This window comes from Toxorhynchites rutilus, chromosome 2, assembly GCF_029784135.1.
Source record: "Toxorhynchites rutilus septentrionalis strain SRP chromosome 2, ASM2978413v1, whole genome shotgun sequence".
Lineage (NCBI taxonomy): Eukaryota > Metazoa > Arthropoda > Insecta > Diptera > Culicidae > Toxorhynchites > Toxorhynchites rutilus.
In genome coordinates, this window is record NC_073745.1 from 127478440 (window position 1) to 127498148 (window position 19709).

Genomic DNA, 19709 nt, shown 5'->3' on the forward strand with positions numbered 1-19709 from the left:
GTGATCGCATTCGTAGTATTCGTCTTGACCTTAGCTCCATTGTCTGGGTGTATCTCCTTTGCCCGGGAGACAGTGGGTTGGCAAGGCCTCCATGACCCGGGAGGCCTTCCCCGGGAGAGATATAGCGCTCTGACTCGCTCGCACCCCCTCACTTAGCCACTTTCGACACCCGTTCTCGGAGCCAAGACCAGGTGTGTGTTTCCAGTTCACGCCCGATCTAAAAATGTCGTCATATGATCTTCGTGGAGGCGTGAGATAGGAACATTTGAGACCAACAGGTAGGCTCCTACCCTAGTGTTGATCCCCATTTGAGAACCAGATTATTACAGATTATTATATTTATATTTATATTTATATTTATATTTATATTTATATTTATATTTATATTTATATTTATATTTATATTTATATTTATATTTATATTTATATTTATATTTATATTTATATTTATATTTATATTTATATTTATATTTATATTTATATTTATATTCAGACTTATCTCACTTCTTAACTAGGCGAACCTAGCCAGAATTTTCACCTGCCCCCGGGCTTCTGAATGCCAAAGGGGGACTAGGCTCTGCGGAATGCACGTATCTGCATGCTCGTGCTGTTTCAGTCCTGACCGAGAAATTGTCGGACAATCGCGCAGGTGCTAAGGATGACCGACTTTTGGATGCCGGCCAATTCCTTCTCCATGTTCAACACCTTTAGCGCTTCCAGAAGTGTCTTCGGGACAATTCCAGTTCCAGAGAGAACGACTGGAACAATTCTTGGGACCTCCCTTAGCCCCCACAGTTCCTTGAGCTCCACGGCCAATGGTCGGTACTTGCAGATTTTGCGACCGTGGGTCTCCTCCAGATTCTGGTTCAGTGGAATAGCGACATCGATGATGGTGACTTTGCGGTCGCTCTTGTCGTAAACCATTATATCTGGCCGGTTGTGGTGGATCGAGAGGTCGGTCAGAACAGTGCGATCCCAGTACAGCTTGAAACGGTCATTTTCCAGGACAGGTGCAGGCAGGTACCGGTAGTTTGGTACGTTGTCTTCCAGTAGAGCACATTGGAGCGCCAGTTGTCGATGAACAATACGGGCCACGTTGTTGTGGCGCTCGGTGTAGGCTGCGTTGGCCAAAACGGGACAGCCTCCCATAATGTGCTCTATGTTTTCACCTGGTTGATGGCACATCCGGCAAATGTCATCAACGTCTTGATGCCAGACGTACCGCCTGCAGTTTCTCGTCGGCATTATCCTGTCCTGGATGGCTATCATGTCGGCTTCTACTACTGAAGAGAGTTCACCACGCGTTAGCCACAGATTAGATGCGGCCTTGTCGACGTGTGGCCGGTCCAGTTGATGGGGGTGGGCACCATGCACTGCCTTCTGCTTCCAGGCTGCAATCTTCTCCTCCACTGTCTGCAGATTGCAGTTGAGTTGGTACTCCGCTTGCGCCAAGTGCAGAGCGCTGTATCCTCTGTCGGCGGCGCAGACAGCCCGGTATAGCGCGTTTTGGTTGGCGCGTTCTGCGAAGTACTCGCGCAGTTGTCGTACCTGGGCAACACACAGTGCAGATATGTCGACTATTCCAAGTCCCCCTTCTTTGCGTGGCAGTGAAACTCTCTCCAGTGCCGATTGAGGATGGTGCATTCCGGCCTCTTTGAATGCTTTCCTCATCCTCCTCTCAAGGTCCTCTAGGTCAGTTTTGCTCCATTTGACTACACCAAAACTGAAGGTCAGCAGGGGAACCGCGAATGTGTTGATCGCGCGTACCTTGTTCCCCGCGTTGAGGAAAGTCCTCAGGACACAGTTCACTCGACTCAAGAACTTGTCTCGCAGCTCCGTCTTGATGTCGGAGTGGCGAATCCCGGTGAGCTGTCGGAATCCAAGATATTTATAGGATTCGCCACGAACCATGTCTCTTATGAACTCGCCGTCATAGACCTCGTAACCTCCGGATTCGGTAAGCTGCCCTTTCAGCAGATGGACACAGCGGCACTTGTTGAGGCCGAACTCCATGCAGATGTCCCTGCTTATGTCTTCGACAACCCGGATAGCTACACCTAGACGATGACGTGAATCAGCGTAGACCTTGAGATCATCCATGTAGAAGGTATGGGTCACTTCTTCGTGGGCGCCGTCGCCATACCTTATTTTATAGCCATGACCGTTTCTATTGAGCGTCCTACTGAGGGGGTTCAGTGCCAGACAAAACCAAAGCGGGCTGAAAGAGTCGCCTTGGAATATCCCCCTCTTTATCTGCAGCGTTCTAGACTGCAACACATTTTCCCCATCACTGAGGTGCAGAGACGTGCTCCACTGCCTCATCGCATGCTGCAGGAACCTAACGACGACGGGATCAATCTTGTATAGCTCCAATACCCGGACGAGAAACGAGTGAGGTATGGAGTCATAAGCCTTCCTGTAATCGATGTAGGCCATACTTAGGTTCCGCTGGTTATATACCGCCTGGCCGACTATGGCTGCGTCGATGATGGCCTGGTCTTTGCAGCCATGCGTATTTTTCCTGCATCCTTTCTGCTCTTCTGCGATGATGTGATGCTGTTCGCAGTGAGCAGAAACTTTGGCGGTAATTATGCTGCTCAGTATTTTGTACAGACTCGATAGGCACGTTATCGGTCTGTACTTTGATGGGTTCAATGTGTTGCTGTCTTTCGGGAGGAGGAAGGTGACGCCACGGGTGGCGAATTCAGGAAGGTTGTGTGGGTCACGTAGCACCTTGTTGAAGCACTCAGCTATCTTTGGATGTGCGACGGTCAGCTTCTTGTGCCAAAAGTTCTGGACACCATCGGGGCCCGGTGCTGCCCAGTTCCTCAGGTACCGCGAGGCTTCGCGGACATCGTTCTCTCCGACGATGATAGCTGGCATCTCTCCAATTTCACCACAACTCTCCTCCTCCCGTCTTAACCACATTTGCCCGTCGCGATGTTCTACTGGGGTCTCCCAGATACCAGCCCAGAAGTTCGTCACATCGCTAATATCTGGCAAACCTTCGCGGTAGTCGGGCTTCTCGTCGCTAATGTGGTCGTAGAACGCTTTCTCGTTATCTCTGAACATCCGATTTTGTTCCTGGCGCTTTGCAGAGTCAGAGTAACGTTTCAGCCGTTTTGTAAGGACGCTCAATTGCTGTACCAGTGTGTCGAGTTTTTCCGTCAGCTGGTGAGCTCCCAGCTGGCGAAGTTCAGTAGGCCGCACGATCACAGCAACTTGGCGACATAATTTCGCCGATCTGCTGCCTCTTTTGTACGCCATCTTATATTTATATTTATCTTTATATTTATATTTATATTTATATTTATATTTATATTTATATTTATATTTATATTTATATTTATATTTATATTTATATTTTATTTAATATTTATATTTATTATATTTTATTTAATATTTATATATATATATATATATTTATATTTATATTTATATTTATATATATAAATATTTATATTTATATTTTATATATAGAAATGGGAATGAGAAGACCGGGAAGTGACGGCCAACTGGATGGCTGTACAACTTTACCAATCAAAAAAATTCATCACGACGAGTATTGAAATTACTCAAGTATTAAAATTACTCAACAATTACTGAGTCTTAATAAGAAAGACTTCAGCACATTCACCGAGTAAATACCAACTCAAAAACATAGGTTTAGTGCAAGATGATATTTGTCGCTTTTGTAATGCCGAAAACGAAACCTGGGAACATTTGCTCTGCAATTGCGGAACCCTAACAAGACGCAGACTTCAACACCTTGATAAGGCTATTATGGAGCCCAAGGAAGTTTGGTCTGTGTCGCCGATCAGGACTATAAATTTCATCAAACAGATTACTTCTGATTGGTACCTATCTCGCTGTAGGTTTCAGTCTACTTTTTCATCAATAAGCAGTAGATAGCTTGAAGCATAGTTGAAAAAATGGGGCATGCCGCAATAATTCAAAATAGTGGACGCAGTTGTTCACACCCAACAAAGGGAAAAATATATTTTTTATAGTTTACATGGTTGAAGATAGAGAGCGCTATATTTTATTCTATTTTTTTCGTGAAAGCTGTGGTTTTTTTACATAATATATTCAAATACCATAAGATTGTCTCATCTAAATATTGAACTTAATCAAAATTGAGGGGCTTAGAATGCAAGGGGTGAGAGTGACTTGATCGATTTCTCTTCATCAACTTTTTCTTCAGTTAATAACTCAACTGCAAAAATGTTCCAATTTGAGTTTGCTATAGAATCCGATAGATGAGGTTCTGACCTATCTTCCGCATTGTCAAATACAACTGGGAATGTATTTGCAGCTAAGTTATGACCAAAAGAGAAAGTCGATGTAGAGAAATCGATCAAATCACTTAAACCCCCTTCAATCTAAGCCCCTCAATTGATATCGATATGGAGTTCCTTATAGTCCAGAAAAGATGTGTTACTTAAACGCACAGATTTGGGCCCATTCTACCGATGCCTACACCGGCGAAATGATGTATCTGACCTAGGCCGATGTGTATGAAGCCTTTCGTATATTCAGTTACAAACAAATATGTGAGTCATCACCTTGATAGTCTACCCCAAAGCCAGACTGAACGCTCTACAAGAGATGACTCACTGCAGTCAAATTGATAAGACACAAAGTAGTCAATTTCAGTCAACTGTTGTATCGTCTAAATTCGATCGTATGTGTGCAAAACTTTTCAAATAAGTTTTTATCGCAGTACTCTGTGATAATCAACCCCCAGAAAGAATGCACGCCATTAACTGAACAGCCCTACCGCGATAACGACGAAGCAAGTGATAGGTCGTCGCGTACACATTTTGCAGTGCACGAATCTAATCGGGAGGTTCTCCGTTATATTCCCTTGTTGGAAAAATATTCTAGAGACTTTTGCATGATTGTCGCTAATTATTGCTAATAATGAGTAAACCGTACGCGACCAAGACGAATCGCATTTCACGCGACAGTGGCATTTGTGTGGAAGACGGCAGCCCGAGCGAATCGCCCCGCAACAGTTACGATCCGAGTGAAAGTGCACCGAAAAAGCGTTTTCCAGCCGGGGGTGGAAAAACCGCGCGTATTCGTGTGCAGTCCTCTTACGTTCGTCAGTTGGCGCGACACTTCGAAAATCTGTGCAGTCACGATGAAAGAGATCACGGCAGCAGCAGCAGCATACCGACCTCATCCTCCCCCGACCGAACTGTTTATCACTCCGACTGGAATCTAAGCACGACCCCGTCGCAAGTGTTACAACAAGCGGAAGCCAAACAACAAGTGCCAAGTGTTAATGAGTGTGATAAAAACAAAGCTAAAATGGATGACGCAGTTCAAGTGATTGAGAGTATTTACGAGGAAATTATTGTGGGAAAGAAAATTTCGGGAAAATTCGCTATCAACGATCACATTCGTCCACCCTCGGATTGTTACATGGGCCAAAGCGAGGATCACCTTGTGGAGGACGAAACTGATAATAACAATCCATGCTCAGGCGATAAGATACCAGTCGGGGATTTCGAAAGTGAATCAATCAGGTAAGAAATCGTACAATATTTTTAGCTGTTAAATAACAAAGGCATTGTGCGGCGTTTTTGAGCGAGAAAATTTTAGTCGGCTCAAATTTTAAAGTATTTTAACGACAAGCATGTTGTGGATGCGTTTTATAACACATTTCATTGGAAGGAGATGATTTTACTTTAAGTTGCAAGAGTTCAAGCATCAAATAATTCACAATGACAAATCATCACAATGAAATGAACTACGTGAGGTATGCGCTAACATAAAACGTGCAAAGTTATTGTAGCGTGAAGTGCTAATTGATGTATGAGTAAGAGACCGATAGATATTGCAAAAAAAAACAGATCTATCGTACTCTATTTAGAAACATTTCGCAGCCAGAGTGAGGCGTATCAAAATATCGTTAGAGTCTTAAATAAGACACTCTCAAGAGAATTGAAGAAGCTATCGAAAATATGTTCCGCTGTAAAAGTATAACTCCAGTAAGTTATAGCTGTAAAAACTGACCTTTTCTTGTCTGGTGATAAGTGATCTGATTGCAGCATCTTCCAATGATACACAATTAAGGAATGAATTGTAACAATCTACAGTAGTTTCCATTTTATGATTCCTTTTGAACTGTATGTCTACATTTCAATTCACGTTTCACCGAAAGTTGAGCAATAACAAACTATGAGAATTGGATTTTCAATCAAAAGTGACATTGTGTTTTATACATTGATGCACACACGCTTGTTTTTTGTTCCTGCATCGCACTATTCTGCACATAGATAATTAAGATCGGTATCGTATTGAAGTCAAACAATTCGATTACCAGTGGTATTGTAAAACAAATTGTTTTCACATGTTGACTCCATTTTGATCGCTGCGGTTTTGGTCATCAGTCAGTTTGCATATGAAAAATATGGTCCGAGGGAGGTTTGATTTTTTTCTAATCCAATGGGTTTATGTTTAGGGTATAAATTTTGTAATTCTTGAAATAGTATTTGAGAAAAAAGACTTATTCAGGTGCAACTTAAAGGGAGTTTTTCTAGTTTCATTGACATCTATCTAAATTTGGTGTAACCAGCGGACGTCGGATATGCTTCGAGTATACGGAGTATGTTTAAAGCTAACTTCTATTTTTTCCTAAAATGAGAACTTATTAGTCATACTGTTTTTAGTAACTAAAATTAATTACGAGACCCGGGAGAAGTGGCCGTTTTGAGACATGGTCAAACCCCTTTCGACATTGAACATCAAGATTTAAAAACCAACGCCTTTATATGTTCACAAGGTCCATAGTCTGCTGTGATACCCATGTAATAAGTTCCGGGTGCCCCAGGGGATTGATTCACCATTATTAAATCATTTCTTCTCGTGGGCGTTGGTTTGTGGTACAACCAATTTATGATCTGTTTTTTGCGAGTTTGGCTATGTTGATAATTTTTCAATTGAGCAATGGCTAACATTTTCCCTCGAAATTCTCGATCGTAAGAAAGTTAGTACACAACACGAAGGTACTGCAGAGCTATGTGTGATGTTTCAGTGAGATATTTTGTGTATGGAAAATGTTGATGGTGTGACATACCTCACTCCTATGAAATGGGGGGATTCCCATACTAACAAAATACAAATTTCTGCATAGCTCGAGAATTAATGTAACAAATGGAACCAAAATTGGAATGTGAGCATTTTAGAGTACAAGAAATGTTTCTACGATGGCTTCACAGCCCTCCTTCTTCTGGAAGGGGGGGGAGCTTTTTAAACGCTTTGTGAGTGAGGAGTGTGAGGCTGGAACTGCGGAAACATCTGATTGCGTTCAACATAATAGTCTCTGCTATCTACTACAGACATGAATATGATTGCTCGACGTACATGTTAAAGCATATACTTCCCATTTTACATCATCTTAGTATTCCTTATTCTAAATAGAATCGTCGATTTCGAATTAATTGTCATTGCTACAGTCTAAGCCGCATTCTGATACAGTGCATTCTGCGATTGTTCATACTGCCGACCATCATATTTCACTGATCCTTTCAGTCAGAGTGCACCAAATTAAGTTTTCAATGTAATCAAAATGTGTACCCTCTACGCAAACGGGTTCAAGTACATTTCAACAAGTGCCTAGTAGATTCAAGAAAAAGCTATGTTGATTTAAAATTGGTAAATTGTTTAAATTCAATACACAACGATTGACACATGGTTCACTCTGTCTGCACATGCAGGATTGGCCAAACTTTTCACTCCCACAGGCGACTTTTTTTCAAATGCAGACAGCGTGGTACCAATACAATGTGTTAGTTTAATATTTGATCGTAAAATGAACATACATTAAGTTGTTTCAAACATATACAAGTTGTTTTAGCTAACGAAAACAATTTATTCGGAAAACTAATTAATTATGATAACAATATGTCCTTTTCATGATTTATTTTGACTGCGAAAAATTTTATTTTGGAAACATGCCATTTCGGTTTTTCGGCAAGCTTTTCATTTTTTGTTGAAATGTACTAAAAGTTATTCGTAAACAGGCTGCTTAGTGGTCCCCATGGCCTAGTTGTAAGCGTTGCGCTTGCCAAGATGGGGGCTTCGGGTTCGATTCCCGTTCGGGTCAGAAATTCTATCGTCATAGATCGTTTTTCTGGCTTTCAATGGTAAAGGGTAACTGTCTAGGGTGTGGTGGGATGAGCATTGGGCATTGCCAGTCCCCAAGAAAAGCCACGAAAACCCAGAAACAGCTCCTCTAAGCGAATTGACGCCGCTATAAGCGTATTAGCCCAGTCCTGGTGGTACTCGGGACGTAAAGCAGAGCAGTATCACGATGGTCCTCCTGCGAGATAGTGGGGTTGGTCGCAGGCCTTGCAAGCCGCACCACTAAAACACCAAGCAACGAACGATGCACAAGAAGATTTGAACCGGACTAATCAACACAGACCCAGGCGACGAAAACGGACTAAGGATTGGAAACTTGGGACGTGGAATTGTCGATCTATCAATTTCATCGGAAGTACTCGTGTGCTTTCCGAACTATTGAAAAACCGCAAGTTTGATATCGTAGCGCTGCAGGAAGTGTGTTGGAGAGAATCTACAGTACGAACATTTCGCGATGGTCATACCATCTACCAGAGCTGCGGCAACAATAACGAGCTAGGTACAGCTCTCATCGTGATGGAAAATATGCAGAAGCGAGTGATTGGTTGGTGGCCAATCAACCCAAGAATGTGCAGATTGAGGATTAAGGGCCGATTTTTCAACATCAGCATCATTAACGTGCACAGCCCTCACCTTGCAAGTCCCGATGATGACAAAGACGAATTCTACACGCAACTGGAACGCGAATACGAGCGCTACCCAAAACATGACATCAAGATCATCATCGGATATTTCAATGCCCAGATCGGTAAAGAGGAGGAGTTCAAACCTGTAATTGGTATGTACAGTGCACATTAGTTAACAAATGAAAGCGGCCTAAGACTCATCGATCTCGCCACCTCTAAGAATATGGCCGTACGCAGTACCTTCTTCCAACACAAATTCCTCCACCAATACACCTGGATGTCACCCAATCAAACAGAATCTCAGATCGACCATGTTCTGATAGACGGCCGGTATTTCTCGGACATAACTGACGTCAGAACCTATCGAGGCGCTAACATCGACTCGGACCACTACTTAGTGATGGTTAAGATGCACCCAAAACTCTCCGTTGTGAACAACTTTCGGTACCGATGCCCGCGACGGTACGATCTTACGCGACTGAAACAAGCAGATGTCGCCGAAAACTACGCACATTCGCTTGAAGCTGCGCTGCCGGAAGAGAAAAAAAATCAACGAAGCTGCTCTTGAGTATTGTTGGAGCATAATTAAAACAGCCATAAACAGCGTAGCGGAGAACATCCTAGGACAAGTGGAACAAAGACAACGGTACGAGTAGTTCGATGATGAGCAAGATGAGCAAGTCAGCAAGTGTTACAGGAGAAGAACGCTGCGCAGGAGCTCATGCTGCGTCAAGCTACCCGTCAGAATATGGAACGATATAGACAGTAGCGGATACAGCAAACCCAACTCTTCCGGGAAAAGAAGCGCCGCCAGGAAGAGGAGGAGTGTGAAGAACTCGAACAGCTGTGCACCGTTCTCATGAGACGCGAAAGTTCTACCAGAAACTCAATGCATCCCGAAAAGACTTCGTTCCGCGAGCAGAAATGTGTCGGAATAAGGATGGGGTATACTGATGAACGAACGTGATGTGACCGAAAGGTGGAGGCAGCACTTCGATGAACACCTGAATGGCGTACAGGCAGAGGACCAAAATGACGATGGAAGCGATTACGTTGGTGTAGTAAATAATGAAGATGTACCACCCCCAACGATAGGTGAAGTAAGGAATACTATTAAACAGTTGAAGAACAACAAATAAACTGGTAAAGATAGCATCGGAGCGGAATTTATCAAGATGGGCCCGGAAAAATTGGTTAGTTACCTGTATCGGCTGATTGTCAGAATTTGGGAAACAGAACAACTACCGCAGGGGTGGAAAGTTGGGGTTTTTGCCCTATCTTTGAGAAAGGGGACAAACTAGACTGTGAAAACTTTCGTGCAATCACCGTCCTGAATGCCCCCCGCACCATCCATTCATCGACTTTCAAGCCGCACACGATTCAATAACACGAAAAGAACTATGGAGAATCACGGGCTTCCCCGTGAAGCTGACAAGACTGATTAAGGCTACGATGGATGGAATACAGTGCTGTGTGCAAATTTCGGGTAGATTGTCTGTTCCATTCGAGCCCTGCAGGGGGCTTCGACAAGGTGATGGTCTCTCTGTTCAACTACTGTTCAACATCGCACTAGAGGGTGTAATGAGACGAGTGGTACGTGGTACGATTTTCAATAGATCCAGTCGATTCATCTGCTTCGCTGATGACGTAGACATTGTCGGCAGAACATTTGAGACGGTAGCTGAACATTACACCAGACTTAAGCACGAAGCAGAGAGAATTGGACTGAAAATCAATGCGTCTAAAACCAAATACATGCTGGCTTTCGGATCCGAGCACGACAGGACCTGATTAGGTAGTAGTGTAATGATCGACGGCGATGAGTTCGAGCTAGTGGACCAATTTGTCTACCTTGGCTCAATGGTAACGTCTGACAATGATATCAGCCGCGAGATCCGGAGACGCATCATCAATGGGAGTCGTACCTACTATGGTCTCCACAAACACTTAAGGTCAAACTGACTTAGCAGTCGTGCGAAATGTTCAGGTACAAAACGCTCATAAGACCGGTTATCCTCAACGGGCACGAGACGTGGACAACACTCGAAAAGGACCTGCGGACACTCGGAGTCCTTGAACGGCGGGTGCTAAGAACCATCTTCGGCGGTGTACAGGAGGACGGCGTATGGAGGCGAAGAATGAACCACGAGCTCACGCGACTCACCGGCGAACCCAGTATCCAGAAAGTGATCTAAGCTGGGAGGATACGCTGGGCAGGACATGTTGCAAGAATGTCGGACAACTATCCTGCAAAAATGGTATTCATCGGGAATCCGGCTGGTACGAGACGACGAGGAGCACAGCGAGCAAGGTGATTAGACCAAGCGGAGCATGACATGGTGAGCACGGGGTGCCCGCGGAATTGGAGAGAGATAGCCACGAACCGAGTTAATTGGAGAAAAAATGTGAATCAGGTCATGTTTTAAAAACGTTAAGCCAACAATAAATAAATAAATAAAACAGACTGCCGAATAGTAATTGTCAAATGAGAACGATGTTGTGCTCTGATTGTATTCATAGTACAACATATGGTTCCGGACACTTTTCCTCGCAAAGTAAATTTCAATGGATACTGTCAGATGAAGCTGTTGATTTTAAAAAAATGTATCGCAATTAAAATTGAAGATATCATTTTCAATTAGTGCTTTTTAATATCATTGATATTTTGCTCAATGTTAATACCATCATTGAATGGGAATGACATAAATATGTTTTGATTTGTCGCCATATTTTCGGATTTCCTTGAATCTCCTCTATGTGTGCTTCTTATAGAATGAGTTTTCCCTTGAATGCTCTTACATCGCTAACCAATTCAGTTTCCAATTTTGTTTTTTCATTGGAGCTTCAAATCAATTTCATTCAGCTTCGCTATAATGTCAAAAAGAAAAGCGAGATGCGAGTTCATGCATCCACTTGTAATCAGGGCTATGAAGTCGGAGTCGTAGGCGAGGAGTCGGATTGGAAGAGTCGGAAGGGATTTCATTATATAAGGATTCGGAGTGGGAAAAATTTCACTGACTCCGACTCCGACTTCTAGTCAATTGACCTAATAAAATCAAAATATTTAGATCATTAAGCAACATTTTATTTCATGAAACGTAAACTTTGATGTGTAAGTAAAGAGTTTGATCAGTTGCAATGTAGGATCAATTCACGCATTGTAATAGATTATGTTCTTCGTTACAATTAAATTTGCTCACCATCTTTGTTCGTTTGATATGATGACCATCATAATATGTGAACGAAAGAATTGTCAAACGATCATTGTATTTTACATTTCCCTCGGAAATTATTGTATCTCTCATGTGTACGTAGTGCTCGAATCGCGAATTTGTTTGATTTGATGAACTTTAGGCACTCAGTTTCGATTTTGACATACACGTCCAACGTATATTGATGAATCAATCGACGTTATAGCAGCAAATGATTATCAGCCTAATCATCAAACGGTATGCGTAGAAATTCATTGAACTGAAGACATGAAGACATATCTTCCAATGCAGTCTTGATTAACCGAGCCAAAGCGTTGTGTTCATACCCACTTTAGTAGTCCGTGTTGGGACAACACATCGCGGAGTGCAAAAAAAACATGGGGGTACAGACATATCCCCGGCTTACATGAGTCAGCAACTTAAATTTCTAGTTTGTATACTATGGAGGCTTTAAACTTGAATGTTACTTCGCCTCTAATATTTGAAATGGGGATTTTTCCAGGCTCCCCAGTACAGAAGTACGTGTTAGGGAAACATATTGTAGCTTTCACGAAGACAAAGATCGTTCGTTCTGAGTGTCGCGTAGGATTTTGTACTTGTGATACGATTTACGGTGATGCTCCTCTAATTTACTCCAAACATTGAAAAATCGGCTAGAAAAACGGCAAAACGTATTAATATGAAACGTTCACAGTTATTTAGGGAATACGAGGTATGGCTATTAAATAACGAGACTGCGCGCCTGAAGGGCGCCCTAGAGGGGTGGGGGAAAAACGAATAGTGCGTTCGGTAGCTCGAATTGTCTGCTATAAACGTACGAAAACACGTTTTTGTCACTATAGTAATTTGCGAGCAGCAGTGGTTTGAATGGAACGTGATTTGTAGTGCGCGTCGGAAATCATGTGACGAAAAACACCGCACCTGCCCATAACGCGCTGTCGGTGAAGCAATTTTTAGCCAATAAGGGCATTCCAGTACTCGAACATGCCCCGTACTCGCAAGATCTAGCCCCATGCGACTTTTTTCTATTCCCCAAGATCAAATCCGTGGTGAAAGGTACCCGATTTCAGACCGTAGAAGAGGCGAAGGAAAAAGCGACGCGGATTTTGAACGCCATTACAAAAGAAGAGTTTCAGCACTGCTACGAACAATGGAAAAAACGTATGGAAAGGTGTGTGAGGAGCCAAGGGGAGTATATTGAAGGGGAGCATATCGTTGTCCCGTAAATATTAAAACATAACCCTTTTTGTAACCAGTCTCGTTATTTAATAGCCATACCTCGTACACTAGGCTAAAAATTTGCCTGAAAACATTAGAACTTACTGCGATATTTGTAGAATTACAGTGGATTTTGTATTATTGGGAAAAAACGCAACACGCAATGTATTTGTGGGCCTGGGAGATATTTTTAATTTCACTGCCGGAGGAAGTCGTTTGGTCGTCGAGGGTTACATACCTGGTGGAAAGAAAGGCAACGCGTTGATATGAAGATTTCAGGTACGGTTGTTTATCAATGGCTCAATCTCCATCCTGAGCCGTTAAAGCTTTTCGAGGTATCAGGTTTCATCTGTTTTCGATGAAAGGTTATACTATTCTGGACCAATATCTTAATTTATAATCTGGAACGACTATACAAATCTAGCGACAGTTAGGTTCAGCGATATGATCATATTTTTCAGTATTTCTAACAAAAGCAATTTCCTTATTGTAAAGACGATTCCTCCAAATTTTGATGTCCACTTTTCAAAGTTTCTGGTGAAAAGATTTAGGAGTTCTTCTAATGATGATTATACACGGATCCTGACTATGTAACCTGACCATACAAACAACATTTAAAAATAATTTTCATTCAATGTATGAACATTTTCAAGTCCATTTGATGAAGCTAGTCTCGATGAAGGTACTCTTATTCGAGTCTGTATTGTGTGTTAATGCAATAAATAAATGGTTCCTGAAGTAAAAACTACTTTACTAAGATTCAGTTTATCACTACGTATTCGTTTCTTTGTGAATGCGAATGTAAAAGATAATTTCTAGGAGATTTGTTTTTGATTTGAAACCACAACCCAAAAAGTATGTAATTTCCAAGGTCTGTAGCCGAAAGTTTGCACATAATTCATTAGCAACTTGACGGTTTTGTGTCTTCGTGTAAACGAACCCTTAAAACATTTGAATGATCTGTCAATGTCAAAACGTTAGTCAAAATCAACATTTTATTTATGGTGGAGTACACGAACGAGCAACGCTTGATAATTATTAAAAATCACTAGCGAAATTCGATTTCAGTGGTTGCAACTTTAACAGCACTTAGTCCAATTTTCGACCGAAATGCCCGTTCTTATGAATTGGGCAGCCGCAAAAAATACTTGAAACCATTTGAATAAAGTTCATTAGGTTTATTATATAAGAAACAAAAATTCAATTGATGAGTACCACCTTTGTTAACGTAAAAAACCCTCATGAACCTATCACGAATCGCAAAACTATCGACCTATTTCTGAGGGTGATGATGACTGATGATGAAAAGTGGGTCATTTACGATAACGTTTACCAGAAACGTTGGTGGTCAAAGAGCGGTAAGACGGGCAAACAGTGGCCAAGTTAGAATTAACGGCCAGGAAAACTCTGCTCTGTGGGACTGCCACTTCCCTGCAATCATGCTTTCAACTCGGATAGTGACACTCAAGAAGCTTGGTTGGAAGGTGTCCCTGTAGTCCGGGCCTGACACCAAGTGACTACCACATATTTCTGTTTATAGTCTTCTAGCTGACCAACTCCGACTCCTGCTGACAAAAATGAAATACACTCGACAAAAAAATTAGAGGAACAGAGTGCGAAGTCGGAAATTTTAAGTGATTTTTGACATTCTGTAACTTCGTTAAAAATCAACGCATATCGATGTTGGGCCTTTATTATTCAATTATTTATAACATTGAAGTATAGTAAATCTACATTTAAAAATGAAGTATTCGGAATTTGAGACTGTTCGGAATATGAGACAAAACGATACTCAGTATGTGCATAATTTAATGCGTTCGAGAATTTTTTCAAAACTTGGCCAAACATGGATATCATTTTAAGGTCCATTCGCGTACAATGACCATCCATATTATCTGAAAGAGTTGCATAATAACATTTCTTCCATGAAAGGTGTGACGGGAGTGGTAACGGCACAATGGGTTCTCCAACATTTACCCGCCCGTTTAATTCCGGTTCACTCGAACAAGTCTATTTGCCAATTGATCATCTCTATGAATGTTTACAACACTGCTCTATGGGCTTTCCCATCCCTTCCTGACACATCGTTGATAATCAGCTACAATGAGCTCCTGATTGCCAGATGATTTCTCAAGAGAAGATTTAGGAAACTTATTGTTGCTTGTTACTATCGACGCCGCAATGATCCGACTGCTCATGCGCAGCACTCCATTCAGTCGAAAAATTCCAAATCACCTTTGCCAATTATCTCCTGGATCCATCACAAATGCTGGGCCTGCAAACAACCGATTAGGACTGAAATTGGGTTCATCTCTACACTTCGTCGCTAGAACTGCTATATTAATCTTCGACTGTACCTTCCTCCATTCGTCCACGGTAGTCGAGCTGAGGATCTCTCATACTCGGAAGTCAACGAACTGCCCAGCAAACATTAAATCGCATAACAAGCGTATATATAACATCATATGCCCTCAAATTTGGTTGGCATATAATGCGCCTAACTGGCATATGCATGCAAAAGTGGAGGCCATTTACATACATGGCAAATGCTTACCGAATTTGTTTGGATGAATATGCAACTTTGATCGGCTATAATAGTGATTATGTTGAAATTGAATTGCGATCTAATATGAATATATTCATGAATTGTCAAAACAGCAAATACGACTTTTGTCATACTCATATACGATTTATTACAGATATAGAAAAAAAATGGCGCAAAATATTTTCGTGAAATGTTTATTGTAGCCTCACGAATCGCCATTTTTATATATGAGTATTTATGTTCGTAGAAATAATAATTGTTTGATTGACTTGTGTTGGGAGTGGAATATGAATGTTTAAAATGGCACAGATTGATGTTTGGTGAAAACTCCGATGTGGGTTCGAGCTCCGGTCGTCTGGATTATCATCCACCAGCTATCTCGCGCGGCTATCTGAAGATTAATTCAACAGCGGTTAAAACTTTCGAAAGCATTAGCATTTTATTGACATTTCAATATGATGTAATATGTTCTTTATTAGGATCTAATATGATTTACTGTTTCATGATTTTCTTCAGCATGCAACACGATTTACTACAGTACTGAATCGATTTAAATTATACGCTTATATGACACACAAACTACATCAGCGTAATATACGCATATGATGCGGATTAAATATATTTTACGACAATATACATCATAAAATTGAATCTGTATCGAAATCTGTATAAACCCTTTGCCGCCGTTTGTCTCCTCAGCCACCACAGCAAAGAAGCATACTAATATTATACTGTATGCAACAATGTATCAGTTCACACTTTTTTCAAACGAATTTTAATGTCTTGTGAACTTATTTACGAACGAAAACGGTACTACTATGAGTAATAGATAACGGTACTCAGTATGAACAAAAATAGTCATCCATGCTTGAGGAAAGGATTAATAGAAAACTCCATGTATTACGGTACTCTGTAAATGTGAAGAGCATTGCTCTGTATGTTCAAACAGAAACATAAAAGGCGAATGACATCAAACTAATTATTTTTGTGATACATGTGAAAGATATCACACGAAGAGGAATTATAGCAAATATTTTTCAAACATAAACATTAAAACATAGTTTAGTGAACACTTATCAGAAGTTTACAAAACATAATAGAATCTTGTTCATCTTTCATAATCTCACATAGTTATACTTCATTGCTTTATCAGTAAAAAAAAATGCGACCATTACGACACACATGTCGAAATTTAATACGACCGCAAAGGGTTAAATTTATAAGTTCAATCTTGAAGCATGATCTCAGCATTAGTATTATTGATTGGCATAGTTATTCTGAATTTGGCGATGTTGATAGTATCCACGTAAAATTCGTAATCACTGTGCTTTTGTAAGAACAAGATATACAGCGTTATTTATTTATTGTAAAACTATCCGATGACGCAGACTTTTGCATTTTTTAACTTTAGATTGAACATAAGAAAGCAGTACTACACGTTACATATGAATGCCAAAATGACTCTCATCAGATTGATTCGAACGCTATATTTATAAAATTGATGAATTGGGAAAAAATATTGAGATCAATCCATAACTAGCATTGGATCGTTATTTAGAAAAAAATGTAAATCTGTATGAAATCCAAAAAAAAACTGAGATCTGTATCTACAGATTCTTGGCTTCAAAAAATCTGTATAAATACAGATTATTCTGTAGACATGGTAACCCTGCTGGTGATATCGTCGAGTCTCTGATTTCAACCACGCGAGCTCGTTGTCGAGCCTGATCAGATATATCGGGTGGCCACTGTTACCGTAAGTGCCTTGCAGAAAACATCCCAGAAGTCGAGAGCCGATAAAAGCCGCGTGCAGTTCTAGCCGTGGCATTGAGATAGGTTTAATGGTGCCACCTTGGTCCTTGCAGCAATCCGCAATGTATACGATGCAGGAATATGTGTTTTCCCTTACGCTGACAAGACGTAAATCTGCGAGTTCTTTGGGGTAGCAGTACCAGGAAAGAAACGTTTAGAGACACCAAGCTATGCATGCTGAGCACTACGTCGAACCTGGCGATTCTCATTACGGTAATCTGTCCTGGACGTTTGTGGAATATAAACCCTTGCGCCTGTTTGTCCATGGCTGATCAGGAATTAGTAGAACTTCTTCCTCATGACAGCGATAAATGCGACACGCACATTAAAACATTAAAAGATGTATTGTTCACATGGGCTGCAGTACACTAAATCGGGCGCACCTTGCGTGGTTTGTTTGAGTTCCTCACTCCCTCAAGTGGTAGATACCAGACACGTCTAAATTCGGAATTCGGTTGAAGTTATCTGATGAGCATACCCCTTGCCGAGATATTCTTTAGTCTCCTTCTCGCTTTTGTCCACGTGTGTACTCCACAGGATGTGTAATATTCCGCTGCTCGGGATTACTCAGGGTCGTTACAAGCTGCTCTTTCACACTCACACAGAACCTCACAACCTACAGTTTTCCAGGAGTTACCCTTTCCCCGATTATCTACCCTAAATAGAGCCACTCGCGTCACTCTCTTGCTATCGTTCCCCAGGCTCCTGTGGTGAAACGGACGAGGGGTGACGACTATCTTTTATGAGCCCGGAATGACGGAAAAGGAATCGAATGTTCAGGGCTGTTCGTTAGAAGGACCAATTAGGTAATGTGATTGGAATCTTATATTTCGTGGGGAAGAGGGAGTGCGTCCTCAACTGAATATAAAAGGAAAGGCCCTCTGGTCGGTCTTTCCTTTTGAATTTGTATATGTCAACGACGTTCACAATTATACACAACGTGAACTTTTAACGAAACCTTTACTTAACACGACGCGCACTTCTACTTCCGGAGCCGATCACTAACAGATAGCAAGATCACATACGACAGACAAGAAGCCCTATTCCGTTGTGCCACGGTAGTTACTCTATTCATGGACGGGACCTCTCATTTACTCAAACCAGTAAATTGTTGAGTACGTGGGGTTCCTCGGATCAGTTTGTGCGGAGCTTATAATGACTCTGTCAATTGACATTTGGCTGATTTTGTTGTCAGCGGTTTTGGTTTATTTCCGTGACGGCATAGTCATCGCTTAAGGCAATGATGAACGGATGTTACAAATGTACTATCCCAACCGACAATTAACGGCGACAGTGCCACTTTCTCGACTTTTGAGCGCACAGAGCTGCTTAGTGTTGTCTACCCCGATCACCAGTTGAGGGGTGACATCAGTGTATCCGCGCATTGGTAGTTTTCCAATGAGCTACTCGGCCGCTCTCACTCTCAAAGAAAAACGATCCCTTCCCAATTCGCTTTACGTCACCCGTCCAGCACAAATACAACGATAGAGAGAATAAATTTTCTCTTCAGAAGTCACAATATGAATCTCTGGTCTTCGATAGAGTCGTTGCTTCGTGGTCATAGCGTGGGGGACTGATTTGGTTACGAACACTGTCCAAAGAGTGTCCCCGAAGGTGCCGTTGAAGTCTTGTCAGATTTTCGGAATCACTGTATCAGCAGGCTTCAGTTGTACATCATTTTGAAGCTACAACTTTTAGGTATTAGAATATTTTACATACATATTTGTATCTTGGTGTGTGTAGGTGAAGTGGGCAACAATATCGGGAAGAAATAAAAATCGCTAATCAACTCAACAGCAAATCCAATTAACCTTATCAACCAGCTTTAATTTGGTTCCAAGAACGTTCCTGTAGGACCTTCCCACACAGATATTTCAGTTTGAATGAAAAGTTACCCCTTCCTCTTTGATGATGAATAATTCAATAAACAACAATCGCACCGCAAATCGAAAGGCAGTTTTGAAAACTTTTAATAAATTCTGCACAAGGATAATTCATGACTTTGACGAAAAAAAATTATTTAAATTTTTTGCATCGATTTAAAAAAAGTGCCAAAAACAGGATTTTTATAGTGCTTTACAAAATCCACTGTAATTCTACAAATATCGCAGTAAGTTCTAATGTTTGCAGGCAAATTTTTAG

The 19709-nt window shown here is 41.4% G+C and overlaps 1 protein-coding gene across 4 annotated transcripts in view; it reads left to right on the forward strand.

Annotated features, from left to right (window-relative positions):
- Positions 1-19709, forward strand: part of LOC129765450 (uncharacterized) — a 48122-nt gene that overhangs the window by 9206 nt on the left and 19207 nt on the right. For 2 of the 4 annotated variants that reach the window (XM_055765787.1, XM_055765790.1), the window contains exon 2: positions 4888-5534. In XM_055765787.1, coding sequence (XP_055621762.1) covers positions 4924-5534 — 611 coding nt within the window. In that variant the 5' untranslated portion in view covers positions 4888-4923. Of the gene's footprint in view, positions 1-4796; positions 5535-19709 lie in introns of those variants that run through there. The other 2 variants (XM_055765789.1, XM_055765788.1) reach the window with 2 other exon arrangements.